At 40.2% G+C, this 16132-nt stretch overlaps 1 protein-coding gene across 2 annotated transcripts in view; it reads right to left on the bottom strand.

The window, feature by feature from the left end:
• hacl1 (2-hydroxyacyl-CoA lyase 1) overlaps positions 1-7709 on the bottom strand; it is a 75474-nt gene extending 67765 nt beyond the window's left edge. Inside the window, exons 1-5 of one of the 2 annotated variants that reach the window (XM_078427912.1) lie at positions 7615-7709; positions 5395-5499; positions 5255-5295; positions 5053-5133; positions 3026-3098 (exon numbers count right to left, since the gene is read on the bottom strand). In XM_078427912.1, coding sequence (XP_078284038.1) covers positions 3026-3098; positions 5053-5133; positions 5255-5295; positions 5395-5499; positions 7615-7692 — 378 coding nt within the window. In that variant the 5' untranslated portion in view covers positions 7693-7709. The remainder of the gene's footprint in view (positions 1-3025; positions 3099-5052; positions 5134-5254; positions 5296-5394; positions 5500-7614) is intronic. The other variant, XM_078427918.1, reaches the window with a different exon arrangement.
• Between the last annotated feature and the right edge of the window lie 8423 nt (positions 7710-16132).

The raw sequence follows: 16132 nt of genomic DNA, 5'->3' as shown, positions 1-16132 counted from the left end.
CCCTGACTTTCAGGACCTGTACATCAACAAAACGGTTTGAATCCTGCAGTCTGCAATGTACACATGGAAAAAGGGGGAAGTACAGTGCATTCAGAAGGTATTCAGACCCCTTCACTTTTTTCCACATTTTGCAACATTGCAGCCCTATTTTAAAATGGATTAAATTCATTTCTTTAATTCATCAATCTACACACAGTACCCCATAATAAAAAAGCAAAAACAGGTGTTTAGAAATTTTTGCAAAGTTATTAAAAAGAACTGAAATATCACATTTACATAAGTATTCAGACCCTTTGCTATGACACTCAAAATTGAGCTAATGTTCATCCTGCTTCCATTGTCGTTGAGATGTTTCTACAACTTTTTTGGAGTCCACCAGTGGTAAATTAAATTGATTGGACATGATTTGGAAAGACATACACCTGTCTATATTAGGTCCCACAGTTGACAGTGCATGTCAGAGCAAAAACCAAGCCATGAAGACGAAGGAACTGTCTGTAGACCTCCGAGACAGGATTGTGTCGAGACACAGATCTGGGGAAGGGTATAAAACAATTTCTGCAGCATTGCAGGGCCCGAAGAGCACAGTGGCCTCCGTTATTCTTAAATAGAAGAACTTTGGAACCACCGGGACTCTTCATAGAGCTGGGTGCCCAGCCAAACTGAGCAATTGAGAAGGGCCTTGGTCAGGGAGGTGACCAAGAACCCGATGGTCTCTCTGACAGAGCTCCAGATGTGAAGATGGGAGAACCTTCCAGAAGGACAACTGTATCTGCAGCATTCCACCAATCAGGCATTTATGGTAGAGTGGCCAGACAGAAGCCACGCCTCAGTAAAAGGCACATGACAGCCTGCTTGGAGTTTTCCAAAAGGCACCTAAAGGACTATCTGACCATGAGAAACAAGATTCTGTGGTCTGACGAAACCAAGGTTGAACTCTTTGGCCTAAATGCCAAGCGGCACCACTCATCACCTGGCCAAACCATACCTACGGTGAAGCATGTTGGTGGCAGCATCATGCTGTGGGGATGTCTTTCAGCGGCAGGAACTGTGAGACTAGAGAGGATCGAGGGAAAGATGAACGGAGCAAAGTACAGAGAGATCCTTGATGAAAACCTGCTACAGAGCATTCTGGACCTTAGACTGGGGCGGAGGTTCACCTTCCAACAATACAACGACCCTATGCACACAGTCAAGACAACGCAGGAGTGGCTTCGTGTCATGTCTGCGAATGTCCTTGAGTGGCCCAGCCAGAACCCGGACTTGAACCCGATCGAACATCTCTGGAGGAACCTGAAAATTGCTGTGCATCAACGCTCCCCATCCAACCTGACAGAGCTTGAGAGGATCTGCAGAGAAGAATGGGAGAAATTACCCAAATACAGGTGTGCCAAGCTTCTAGCGTCATACCCAAGAAGACTTGAGGCTGTAATCACTGCCAAAGGTGCCTCAACACTAAGTAAACGGTGTGAATACTTATGTAAATGTGATATTTCAGTTATTTATTTTTAATTACTTTGCAAAAATTTCAAAACGCCTGTTTTTGCTTTTTTGTTATGGGGTATTGTGTGTAGATTGACGATTTTAAAAAAAAGAATTTAATCCATTTTAAAATAAGGCTGTAACGTAACAAAATGTGGAAAAGTGAAGGGGTCTGAATACTTTCTGAATGCACTGTATGTACAAGTCCACAGTGCTCATAATAATTTGCTGATGTCTTTAAGGATGGTTAATGCCAATAGAATGATGTCCTTTTCAAGAACCAATACCACCTACATGCCTCCTCCCTACATTCACAAAATATCTATCACATCTTAAAAGTTGTAAATAGATCATTTCAGAATACATTGAGAATGATCCCGAGGATATTTTGGTTAACGTATGAGGAGCGTTTAAAGCCTCTGGGCCTGTACTCACTGGAGTTTACAAGGATGAGGAAGGATCTCATTGAAACCTACCATGTAATGAAAGGCTAGTTAGAGTGGACATGGAAAGGATGTTTCATGTAATTGTAGTTTAGAACCAGAGGGCCCAGAATGAAGGATGTCAACTCATCAGAGGGTGGTGAATCTGTGGGATTCATTGCCACAGATGGCTGTGGGGAGCAATTCTTTGGGTATGTTTAATGCAGGGATTGATAGGTTCTTGATTAGGAATGACTAAGGTTATGGTGAGAAAGCAGAGGAATGGGTTTGAGGGAGGCACCATCAGTGATGGCAGGGCAGCCTCGCCTACAGTCTATCTTTTTTGTTATTTTTAGTATGTTTTAAAAAGTATGTGTTAATGTTCTTTGGTTTGTTTTATGTGGGGGGTGGGAGAATCGGGGAACCTTTTTTTAAATCTCAGCAGAGTCGCTGTTTTGGATGTTCATGTTAAAAAGTTGTGTGTCTTGTTGCTCTTTATTGGTATGACTGTATGGCAATCTGAACTTCACTGTACCTTAATTTGTACATATGACAATAAACTCGCCTTGCAATATATCAGCCATGATTGAATGGCTGAGTAGACACAATGGGTTGAATGGCCCAATTCTGCTCCTATGTCTTATGGTCTTAAAGGCACTTTGCAAAATGGCTCCTGCAGGATTAATTATCCCAAAATATGTGCAGGTGGTACTCAGAATGAAAATAATTAACTCTATCCACTATTTGAGCAGTAATTTGATTTTTTTGGACAACCTGCAGCTCCTCTGTAGGCCACCAGGTGTCACCAAAGAGCACACATCGCGACGCAGATATATTGTGGGGATTGACCTCCATCTGATTTCAGAATTTGTGTTTCGGTTTAAGTTTAATATTGTCACATGTACCAAAGGAGATCTGTTTTGCATGCTAGCCAAACAGATCAGATAATAACATACATAAATATAATCAAATCAAACTCAAAATAAAGCAAAGGGTACAGAATATAATTCTCAGCATTGTAGTGCATCGATTCCATGGACAATGTTCAATGTCCTCAGTGGGGCAGAAGCGAATCAGAAGGACCATTCAGTAGCTGATAATAGAAGGGAGGTTTTACAAACCTGTGGAAACTCCTGAAAAGCACCCATTGTTTCCTGATTTTTGTCAGATGATCCTGCTAGGACAATTACAGGCCTGAAAGACATTAAATTGTGTTTTAAAAAATAACCAGATATCAACTATTGGTACCTAATCATGCCGTCTGCAGAGTGCTCTTCCAAATCATGTAATCTTCAAAAGAATTAATATGTAATGGTTTTAGGTAACATCAATTCAATTCATCACTCCATTTTCTAAGATATTTCTTCAAATTAAAATATGTACAAGCTGTGACACAAATTAAAGATAATAAACCATTTTCTAGTTAGCAATTAGAGTGTAGAAACTTCGAGCCTCACAGCACCAGAGACCCAGGTTCAATCCCGACTACGAGTGTTGAAGCTGAAAAGAGTGCAGAGAAGATTTAGGAGGATGAGCTATCAGGAGAGGTTGAGCAGGCTAGGACTTTTTGCCATGGAGTGCAGGATCATATGAGAGGTGATCTTATAGAAATTGTGTATAAAATCATGAGGGGAATAGATGGGATGAATGGACAGAGTCTTTCACCCAGGGGTGGGGAATCAAAAAGAAGAGATGTATTTAAGGTGAGAGGGGCAAGATTTAATACCTACTTGAGGGACTACTTTTACACTCTGAGGGTGGTGGGATATGAAATGAGCTGCCAGAGGAGGTAGTTGAGGCAGATATTATCACAGCATTTAAAAGACACTTGGACATGAACTGTCTGACTAGTAGACTGGAAAGATTTAGAGGGACATGGGCCAAACGCAGGAAAATGGAACGCAAGATGGGGCATCTTGGTCTTCATGATTTGGGCTGAAAAACCTATTCCTGTTGTATGACTGACTCAAAGAGCCAGAGAAACAAAGTCAGTCTGTATTTACGATGCCAGATTCCATAGGTGAACAGGTTTTCATTCTAGGTAGAAACATATGTTATTGCAATACTGAATGTATGTGGATAGGAAATAGGTCTGGACAGGATAACAGTGAATTGCCATTCTTTCACCGAGGACGTGGTGAACTCCAGCCCATTTCCGTTCCATTTCAAGAGTGGTGTTTTTGTACCAGGACACTCCACGTAACATTAACATTCCTGTTTTATGCACGAGTTAATGCATGGTGTACTTTGTGAGAGTGAAGTTAGGGGGGCATTAATTTTAATTTTAATTTATTTTAAATAAATTAAAATAGTTGGAAACACAATCAAGTGATTCGAAGTTGAAGTTCAACAAACAGACTCACACAATGGGGTGAATAACTTCCTCCTAAATTCTACTCCGGTAACAGACTTTCTGTCTTTGTGATTTTCCTTCACACTCACAATGGTGAAAGCACCAAAAGTGTACTAGCTATTCATGCAGGCCAATGTTACATGATAGCACAACTCACAAGTACTATTTTCTACTGTATTGAGGGTCAACCAGAAGCATCGTCTATCACAGCTCAAAAACTGAAGCTTCGTGTTTCATGGTCATTATAACAACACACAAAAAAGGGACCTAAATCAGGATAATTCCATCAAACATTCTTTTCCAAAACTGCTCATTCGGTAATAAACCGACTACTATGAAGGTGATTTATGGAGACCCCCGAATGAATGCAGGTTTATTCTCTAACCCGTGCAGGGTTACCGGAGCAAAAACAATGTCAACTAAAGATACAAGCACAATCAAATTAAAGATGACCGTTTTGCAACCTACTTTTGTGGTTTGGATCTTTGGACAGTGCAGCACAGGAAAGGGTCCTTTCACAGGAACTGGCCCTTTGTCCCACCATGACTGTGTTGAGTGATGCCAATTTGATCTGCACATCTGCCTGCATATGGTCTGAATTCCTCAATTCCCAACCTACTCATGTATTTGTCAAGATGCCTCTTGAACACTGCTATCGTATCTGCTTCCACCACCTCCCCTGACTCAGGTACTCTCAGTGTAAAAATACTTGCCACATAAATCCTTTAAACTTTCCCGCGGTATGCAGAACAAACTGAAATATACACTTGTGCTACAACAATGTACTAAAGTTACCAGCAGTTCACGTTTGCATTTGCCATTCCTCCAAGAGCATGAATAAGGCCTGGCCCGGAGACCGCAAGACAAACTCCTGGCCTGAAACAAAACATGAATTACAATCACCTTTCAACGGCAGGGACTCACAGAAAAAAATGTAAATTAATGTGCAGACCGCAACACGGCCACAAAATTAAAAGTGAAGCATCAAGAAACTAACCTCCCTGTTAGATATCCCACCACAGAAGCCGCATAACAAGCCTGGTTAGATGAGAAAACAAAGGGCCAGTAAAACATCCTAATTCCTGGCTTTGAGAATTCTGCATTCGGGGGAAAGAGAAAGTAACCCATTCTACTTACAGCTTGCTCATTTCTCATTCCAATGTACTTAATTCCGGCAGCTTGGGCGGCCATTGCGATTTCAATGACTGGGATACCAACAACACCAAACATGTACCGGACATCCTGCAGAAAGAAAAAAATAAAGCCTGACCCTCTAATTACTGAAGTCTTATTAAATATTCTCAGCCTGAATTCAAGAATCAAATATTTTGTTTTGATCACAAAATCTTCAAATTTCTGATGAACATCAAGATAAAGTTATGGATAATCAGAACAATCACCACAAAAAATATTCACACAATTTAAAGAGTGGCTAAATGAACTCAAGCTGGCTAAATTGACCCAAATTGGCTTGGTGATTGGAGGTGGAAGAATGATTTTCTTGATGCAAGTCTGTGACCAGTGGTGTACCCCAAGAATCAGTGCTGGGACCTTTGTGGCCTGCAAAATGATATGTGAATGTAGAAGAATGATTTGCAGGTCTGGTTGCCCCATTACTGGAAGGATATGGGGAGTTTGGAAAGGGTGCAAAGGGGGTTTACCCAAATGCTGGATGGATTGGGGGGTATTAGCTACAGGAAAAGGTTGGACAGTCTCGGATTGTTTTCTCAGGAATGCCAGAGGTTGTGGGGAGACCTGATAAAATAATATCATGAGAGGCATAAAAAGGGTAGACAGTCAAGATCTTTTTCCCAGGGCATCAAATATTGGAGGGCTTAACTTTAAGGTGAAAGGAGCAAAGTTGGAAGGAGATATAGGGGAGAGTTTTATTTTTAACACAGAGGGTGGCAAGTGCTTGGAATGCCCTGCCGGAGGGTAGTTGAGGCTGATACAATAGTGACACTTGTGAGACTTTGGATGGGCACGAGGATGTACAGGGAATGGATACAATATATGTAAAGACAGAGGCTAATTGGTCTTGGCATCGTGTTTCACACAGATGATGGACTTGTTCCTGTGCTGTGTTGATCTGTGTTCTATGTTCACTGATGGCACGAAAATGGTTAGTATTGCAAGGGGAGATAGCAAGGAATGCTACAGCAGGATATCGATCAGATGGAAAGTTGAGTGGAGTATTAAAAGATGGAATTGAATCTCAACAAGTGCACAGTGATGCATTTTGAGAAGTCTTTTGGGGGGGGGGATCATATACAATAAATGGTTGAACACAAAGTAATGGGTGATGTTTCGGGTCGAGACCCTTCTTCAGTCTGAAGAATGGTCTCGACCCGAAACGTCACCCATTCCTTCTCTCCCGAGATGCTGCCTGACCTGCTGAGTTACTCCAGCATTTTGTGAATAAAAACCTTCGATTTGTACCAGCATCTGCAGTTATCTTCTTATACTACTTGTTGAACACAAAGGATTGAGGAGACTGTGGGTTCAAGTCCTTAATTTCTTGAAAGTAGCAATATGGGTCAATAGGATGGTGAAGACGGTATGTTTGCCTTCATAGACAGGATATAAAATTTGGCATCTGATGTTGCAATTTTACCAAACATGGTTAGACTACATTTGGAAGTTGTGCACAGTTCTGGTCACTACATATAGGAAGGATATGACTGTGCTGGAGAAGGCACACCTCAGCTCCCAGGAGGGCAGTCTCATCAGTCCTATTCCCCTTCCCTTTTACAACAAGTGTATCTCACGTAGCCTTGCAACAAGTGTATCTTACATGGCCATCAATTCTCCTTTGAGCCTTCTTTTCCTACTTACCCACACCATTAATCTTCCTGGTGTAAAGAAGCCAGATCACTGAAACCCCTCAGAGTGAGGCAACCCCGGATCAGTGATACAGCCGCACAAACCAATGTACCCTAATAGGTACCAGGGTGAACTACAGAGGTACCAGCCAACAGCTGAGAAACAGGTGTAAGCTAACTATTTCTGGAGTGTGGATCCACTGGTTTACTTCTGTGTAGCAAATGTCTATGATTCTTTAGAACACCATTAAATTCCACCTATGGGCCTTGTTTGGACGAGAGCAATAACATGTTTTGTGTTTACATGGAGGACACAGTGGTGAGCAGTGTGTGTTAAAGATTACTTGAGCTAAGAAGCAAAACGATGGCAGCAGATAACATCTGCAGCGCTTTCCTGATTAATACAAGAGCATTGGTGTTGACAAAAGTTAATTCCAAAGTCCATTGTTTAAAAATACGGCAGATTGCAGCGGTTTTGCAGCTTTCGTGTCCTTGCTGATTATATATGTTTGTCGTTGGCGGCGCCGCCACTCACCTGTTCTTTCAGGGCGGCTGCAATAACCTCCGCTCCGCTGAGCTCCTGCAGTTCACTGTCCACCCCAGGCTCTTCCATCGCTACTCGGAAGCCAAGGAAGGGGAGGAGGAGGAGGCGCCTGCAGCAGCAAACGCCTTGACTGGCAGGACAAGGGACCAACAAGAGAGAGAGAGCAGAGGCAATCTGGAAAAGGGGAGCTGACGATACGTGTGAGAGTTGGAAGTTTGTTTGTTTTTTTGCGAGGTGTAATTTGTGCAGTAATTTAGATTTTATTGCACAGTGTCCCTCTTGGAAAAATATAAATTCTGGAATGCAAATTGAAACCCGACCACATACTGTGGGATTGTAATCCTTTTAATTAAATGGACGTAGAAAAAAAAATGTCATTCAATGACGGTGAGAGCACCTGCATATAAGCCACACATTGTGGTTAACATGGCCTAGATTTTTGCAGGGAAACTTCAGTAAAACTGCTGGTGTTACCAACGTTAGAGCTGTAACAGGGAGCAATACCCCAATTTCCTTGCATGCAAAAGTGAACACAGATATCCCAAAGCTGCCATCATCTGGCCATGACTATTTTCGCAATCATGTTAAAACTTCTTCCACTTCTTCACTTGGGGTAGCAAACTTATTGAGATCGCTTCCCATGATGACAAATAGGGTGTCAGTTGCTGAGTATAGTTAAGACAGAGAAGGATACATTTTTATATTCTAATGGAATTAAGGGACATGGGGTTAGTGTGAGAAAATGGCATTGAGGTAAAAGATCATTCACAATCTAATTGAATGATGGAACAGGACCAATACACTGAAAGGCCTATTTCTGTTTCTAATTCTTATGTTTGTATTTACTGCAATGTTAGGGCTCCTCATGGACCCCATTAAACTTGCGTCAATTTGGTCATGACTGAAGGTGGGATTTGGCAATGATCAACTTGCATCAAAGGTCACAGGATATGGATGTTATCAGGTGTAAGAAACCATTCTAACAAACTATAATTATTGTAATAATTTCCTTGTTAGATAAATTAGGTTTTAAAATCCCAATAGTTTCAGAATAAACGAGACAACCTGTGAATTGTATTGTATCTGGGAACAAAGAATAGGCTTAAGGTAACAGTTAAAAAAACATAACATAGGGGGAAAAAATGGTGATTTTTGATTTGGAAGGCTGTGACTACCAAGAAACTGTATGTTGTACTTTGTGGTCCGGTATCGGTTATACCTTTGTTATGACTCTGGACGGACCACAAGTACACGTGTTTAAAAGGTTATAATGCTGGAGCTTAAATCCAGGCTGTTTATTCCATGGCCACCTGGAACCAGTGACCACCTAATCACCTCATTCTAATATACACGTTACTACACAGGCAAACAAAGTAGTCCTTGTGATACAACAAAGTAGTCCCTGCAATATCACAACACTGTAGGGATTGGTGCTTTTGCTGCAGTTGTTCACAATCTGTATCAATGGATGGATGAGGGATAATGTATCCAAGTTTGCAGATGCTACAAGATGAGATGGCAAAGTGAATTTGTAAGAATGATATAGAGGCTTCGGCGAGAATAAGTGAATGGGCTAACAATGGCAGGTGGGATAAAATATGAGATCATTAACTTTGGTAGAAAAATGGAAAGCCAGAGTATTTGTTAAATTGATTGAATGATTGATTAAAATATATAGCATGAAAACAGGCTCTCCGGTCCAAAGATTCCACACTGACCATCCATCACCCATTCACACTGGTTCTATATTGTCCCAGTTCCTCATCCACTCTCTACATATTTAGGTGCAATTTCATAGAGACCAATTAACCTACAACCCACACATCATTGGAATGTGGGAGGAAACCAAAGCACCCAGATAAAATCAACGTGGTGTTAGGGAAAATGTGGAAAGTCGACAGAGACAACACCAAAGCCAGGATCAAACCTGGGTCTCTGGTGCTGTGAGACAGCAGCTTTACCAGCTTGTGAGAAATTGAAGTGTTGGTGCTTAGAGGCACCTGGATGGTCCTTGTAGATGAGTCATTGAAAGGATTGCAACGTAAATGGTGCAATGGTCTTCATGGCAAGAGGGTTTGAATTCAAAAGAGATGACTTGCTCCAATTATGTAAGGGCCTGATGAGAGTGAATCTGAGGTATTGTGTACAGATCTGTTCTCCTTACCTGAAGAAGAAGAATCTTGCGAGAGACGGAATGCAGGTTTGCCAGCAGTCTGTGTGTAAGCTGCATAGGTTTAGAAGAATGAGAGGTGATCTCATGGAAATGTGCAAACTTCTTACAGGGCTTGAAAGAATGGGTGCAGAATTGGTATCTCTCCTGGCAGAGGTGCCTGGAACTGGTAATCGCAGTCTGAGAAATGAGGGTTGTACCATTTATAAGAGATGAGAAGAAATTTCTTCTCCAAGAGACTGGGAAATCTTTAGGAGATTCTCAATCCAAGATTGAGGCACTGAGTATATTCATGACAGAAATCAATGGATTTTTATATATGTGTAGAGAATCAGAGGATGCTGGCACAAGTGAACAGTAATGTACTGCAGACAGAAGGGTTGATTAGCCCAGTGCTTTTATCTTTATGTTTTTATATTCTGTTTACCTGTTGAACTGAATTCAAAGCATCAAATTGTAATTTTCACACATCAGCATACGTCCCATGTTGAAATGGACATATATATTTATTTCATATGATTGTTTAAATGCTACAGAAAATTACTTACTTGACTAAAGTCTTTTGCAAATGTTGCTGTACAATTCCACAAGAAAGCAATATGTACTGCGCCATAAGTGTTTGCAGATACAGTCACAATTAATTGGTTTTCCACCGCTGCAGTTGCTTCTCTGGCACCTACTGTGATTACATCGGGCAATTCTGATCATTTATTTAATGCGTGCCTATTAATTACCCATGGTGGAGATAATTAACCACCATGTCTTTAGTTTCCAGATCGTTGTTAAATGACCCGATTTTGCTTCCATATCCGCCATGATGTTTTTCTTTTCTGCCACGACCCAAATTCATCCCTCTATCGGTGTAAAGGACTGAAGGGTTTGGAAAAAACTGTTCAGTAGGAGAAAAAGAATAGTATATTTAAACAAATAAATAAGCTAAACATTTAAATTATAACACAGTATGTTTGTGTTTTATAGGAATTAGTTGTCAAAAAATCACTTGCATTTTAACAGCACAAATTAGAATAAACTCTTTGTTCACTTAAAGTTGACAAGTAAATTAGATGATGCTAATCAGTTGTACCAGCAGCAAATTGTTTACATTTTGTCTGTTCTTGAAGCTGATACTAAATTTTAACATAATTTTTCTACATTATTTCGGTGATATCTCAAAAGATATATCAAAAGAAATCTCAGTGCCTCTGATTTTAAGGCCATGCCAATGACTTCCCTTTCCCTGACATCCATGGCTTGCAGGTGAATCCATGGATTCAAAGTGTCTCTTGTCCAACAACAATATCATTGGGAAGATGAAGCAAAGGCATTAATGAATTTCACCCAGGCAGCAAATCGGGAAATAGAAAGTACATATTTTAAATGCCTTTTAAACATTTTACAAAGAGTGTACTAAAGATTGATATTTGCGAGTAAAAGTCGAGGCTGAATGATCAAAATCACACCTTAAATGTAAAATTAAAAGCAATAAAAATTAAAACACATAATTTTGAAATAATAATTTAATGAGGGAATTATACTCCACAGACATAGAAACATAGAAACAGATGGGTCAGCACATAAGTAAAATCTTATTTTGTTTTCAATTGCAACAAAGTGTACCAATTTCAGCTTTTTACCTGCAGCAAGAATAAATCATAAATATATTATGTTATCAGATATTATCTGATTAGTTTAAATGTCATTATCTTTGTGGTTGTTTTTGACAGCTGAATGATTTGCTTGGCCATTTTGGAGAGCAGCTGAGGCACGATAGGGGCACTTTAGGTAAGGTCAACATGGTCTAATCAAATAGATTGAGTTTTCTGAAGAGGTTAAAAAGAGGAATGATGAAGACAGGGTGTTAGATGTTGTCTACATGTACTTTAATAAAGCATTTAACAAGGTCCTGCTTGATAGACTGGTCCAGAGGTCCATGCACATGGGAATCAAGGTGACCAAGGGGCTTGTATTGTAGAGAAAGCAAGGACTCTACCGAAGGACTTGGCAGGTTGGGAGAGTGGGCAGAGAAGTGGCAGATGGAATACAGTGTCGCAAAATGTGGAGTCATGTATTTTGGTAGTAGGAAAAAATGCATAGACTATTTTCTGAAGGGGGAGAGAATCCAGAAATCGGAGGTACAAAGTGACTTGGGAGTGCTGTGCAGGATTCACAAGTCAAATTCGTAATAGGGAAGGCAAACGAACTGCTCGCATTTATTTCAAGAGGACTAGAATACAAAAACAGGAATGTAATGCTGATGCTCTATAAGGTGCTGGTCAGGCTGCATTTGGAGTATTCTGAGGAATTTTGGGCCCCATATCTGAAGAAGGATGTGCTGGCGCTGGAGAGGGTCCAGAAGAGGTTTACAAGAATGATCCCAGGAATGAGTGAACTAACATACAGTGCCCTCCATAATGTTTGGGACAAAGACCCATCATTTATTTATTTGCCTCTGTACTCCACAATTTGAGATTTGTAATAGAAAAAATCACATGTGGTTAAAGTGCACATTGTCAGATCTTGATAAAGGCCATTTTTATACATTTTGGTTTCACCATATAGAAATTACAGCAGTGTTTATATATAGTCCCCCAATTTCAGGGCACCATAATGTTTGGGACACAGCAATGACATGCAAATGACAGTAGTCATGTTTAATATTTTGCTGCATATCCTTTGTATGCAATGACTGCTTGAAGTCTGCGTTTCATGGATATCACCAGTTGCTGGGTGTCTTCTCTGGTGATGCTCTGCCAGGACAGTCATTTTTAGATTATGCTTATTTTGGGGGCTAGTCCCCTTCAGCTTTCTCTTCAGCATATAAAAGGCATGCTCAATTGGGTTCAGATCGGGTGATTGACTTGGCCACTCAAGAATTTACCATTTTTTAGCTTTGAAAAACTCCTTTGTTGCTTTAGCAGTATGTTGGGATTATTGCCTTGCTGTTGAATGAACCACCGGCCAATGTGTTTTGAGGCATTTGTTTGAACCTGAGCAGATAGGATGTTTCTATACACTTCAGAATTCGTTACGCTACTACCATCAGAAGTCGTATCATCAATGAAGATAAGTGAGCCAGTACCTTCAGCAGCCATACATGCCCAGGCCATAACACCCCCACCACTTACCAGGTCCCTGTTTTGTTGTTTCCTGAAAGATTTCCATTTATCTTCATTGATGATTGGCTCAGAGGTTACACATACCAGTAGGAAGGTGGATGCAAAGGTAAAGAAGAGTGGTATACTTTTCATCCTATATGATAACGAACATTTTTACAGCGTTAAAAACATGGAATCCCAAAGCATATAAATGACGACCAATTTTACCTCATCCCAACAGAATCTAATTCTTGTCCTTTCTAAGCAATGTGCATATCTGACTTCCTGATAATTGCAGGTCTGCAATTTCCTTCAACTTAATTCTTGCCACTCTCAGAGACTGGATGATCAGTTTAATTTATTGTCACGTGTACCGAGGTGCAGTGAAAAGCTTTTGTTGCGTGCTAACCAGTTAGCGGAAAGACAATACACGATTAGCCATCGAGCCATTCACAGTGTACAGATACATGATAAGGGAATAACGTGTAATGCAAGATAAAGCCAGTTATTGACTTGATTTCCTTTGGTGCCTTGGTTTTGCACTTACCTTTGGTGGAAAAACCTTTTGGATAGATATAAACAATTACAGATCCCCTCACAGTTTTAAAGACATCTTGAAAATTAAAGAGTTTCAGGTTGTACGTCTTCCCATGAATGGCATAAAGCAGTGTGAAGATGACTGGCATAAAGCAGTCTGAGATAGACAATGTAAAAGTCCTGAATAACTTGCACAGATCAGCACAAAAACCATTGGCCAAACCCCCCTTTGTTGATGATTTGACCAGGGGCTCTGAAGCAACAACAACCTCCACTGAGTTGTGGAAACCTCTCAAGGTGACCACTCAGTGGAGAAGGAACTTTCAGGGTGGTATTGAGGGTCCTGGGGCAATGCACGGGTGATGGAAGGAGCAGACTGTCTCGTAACTTGTAAGTTCTCCTCTATCCTGAGGGACTGCTTAAGAAAACAATATACAACAATCACTGCCTCTAATCTTACTAACTGTGCTGTAGGCATAAACAAAGAGATTACATTTTCAAGTACATTTCAAGTACAATTTTAAAACAGCAGTGCAATTGATGAAGTATGCTAAAAAAGTTTTCAATGAAAGGTCACTAACCCAAAACATTAACTCTGTTGCTGACTTCACAGAGGCTGCCAAACGGGCTGAGTATTTGGGCCTTTTATCAGAACAGGGAAAAGTGCTTTGATTTGTAGAGAAAAGAAGGTGGAGAGAAGAGAGGAGATATCTTTAATCAATTCTCTGGTTCTGATGAGGGTTCTTTGACGCTGCCTGGCCTACTGAGTGCCTCCAGTATGTTCTCTTATCATTTTGGATTTCCACTATTGTCTGTTTTTTGCTCCAAATAAAACTGAACCAAGTAAAATGCAGCAGAATAATTAATGAATGAAAGAGAAAAAAAAATAGACGTAGTGGATTTACACCCTTTGTTCTTACCTATCTCGGAGATTGAAAGTCGAGCATCAGCAAGGGCCCTGCTTCTGCCTCAGATCTCCAATCTGTCAAAATACTACAATTTATTCGATCTCTCCAGCCCACTCAGAAATTCACTGACAAATGCATGACTCACTGAGCATAAATAATATGACATTTTCAGAAGCCCAGACCAGACAACAAAGTAAGATTTTGAAAATAATTTATTCTACCTGCCTTTTTTAGACAAGTATTGTATCTGGAACATAATGATTTTATGGAAAACTGTGGTTAACTGAAAGGATAATTTATGGATTTGGAACTACATTAAAATAATGAAATTCAAGCTAGCTCATTTTATATCTTTCCTATGAAAACATCATAATAAAGCTTGGAACATCTTTTATACTGCACGATTGAAATAAATCTTTAAGAATTTTTTAATTTATAGTCAAGTTACGGGTTACAAATTTGTTCGCAAATCTTTTGAAAAAGAATGAGATCCCTTAAATTCAGCAAAAAAATTAATAATTTTTAAAAGTGTGCATCTACAATATATTTTTTATTAAACATAAGGCATATGCTTTATTTTATGCAATTCTGTCTTATTTCCTTTGAAGCAACAAATACAATCTGGTTCGATGGGAAGTAGATTTATAGCTGCCACTTCAAACAGTGGATCAAAATATGAAAGCATACTTCACGCCCTTTAATATGTCACTAGGTTAGAATTCAAGCTGGAAATTTTCAGTCAAAACAATAATAACTTGGGAGCTTCAGCTGTACAATTTGAGATCAGGATATTCCAATTAAAACAGACTAGTTGAGAAACATGAGCTAGAATGTTAGAAAAAGTTGGAAAATTATCAGCAGGTCAGGCTGCATCTGTGTGAAGTGAAAGTGACATTGGACTTTGTCTATGGAACTGATGCACTGCAATGCTGAGAACTATATTCTAAACTCAGCATCTCCCCCTTTGCTCTATCTATTGTACTTTAGTTTGACTTGATTGTATTTATGTATGGTATTATCTGATCTGTTTGGATAGAATGCAAAACAAAGTTTTCCACTGTATCTCATGACACCTGAGAATAATAAACCTAAAACAACCAAAACCTAAATAAGGCAAGCTGGAAAGGGTACAGAGAAGATTTACGAGGATGTTGCCAGGACTAGAGGGTCTGAGCTATAGGCAGAGGTTGAATAGGCTGGGACTCTATTCCTTGGAGTGCAGGAGAATAAGGTGTATAAGAACATGAGAGGAATAGATCAGGTAGATGCACAGAGTCCCTTGCCCAGAGTAGATGAATCGAGGACCAGAGGACATAGGTTCAAGGTGAAGGGAAAAAGATTTAATAGGAATCTGAAGGGTTACTTTTTCACACAAAGGGAACAAGCCAGAGGAGGCAGTTGAGGCGGGAACTATCCCACCGCTTAATATGCAGTTTGACAGGTACATGGTCAGGACAGGTTTGGAGGAATATGGACGAAATGCTGACAGGTGCAACATGTTGGCCGGTGTGGGCAAGTTGGGCCGAAGGGCCTGTTTCCACACTGTATCACTCTATGACCCTAAGTCAATGCTTCAGGCCAAAAATACTTCTCCAGAGTCTAACACACTGACCTGAACTCTGTTTCTCTTCCCACAAATATAGCCTGAACTGCTGAGTATTTACAACATTTTCTGTTTTTTAGTTTTAGACTTCCAACATCTGTATTTTTTTATACTTCAGGAAGAAAATCAGGATGCATGGAGGCTTAGTGTTGATCATCAGCTTTAATACGCAGATATGATAGTGGCGTTTAAGAGG

This window comes from Rhinoraja longicauda, chromosome 2 (genome assembly GCF_053455715.1).
Source record: "Rhinoraja longicauda isolate Sanriku21f chromosome 2, sRhiLon1.1, whole genome shotgun sequence".
Taxonomy (NCBI): Eukaryota; Metazoa; Chordata; class Chondrichthyes; order Rajiformes; family Arhynchobatidae; genus Rhinoraja; species Rhinoraja longicauda.
The sequence above is the reverse complement of the archived record's forward strand: the minus strand, read 5'-3'. Positions and strand labels throughout refer to the sequence as shown.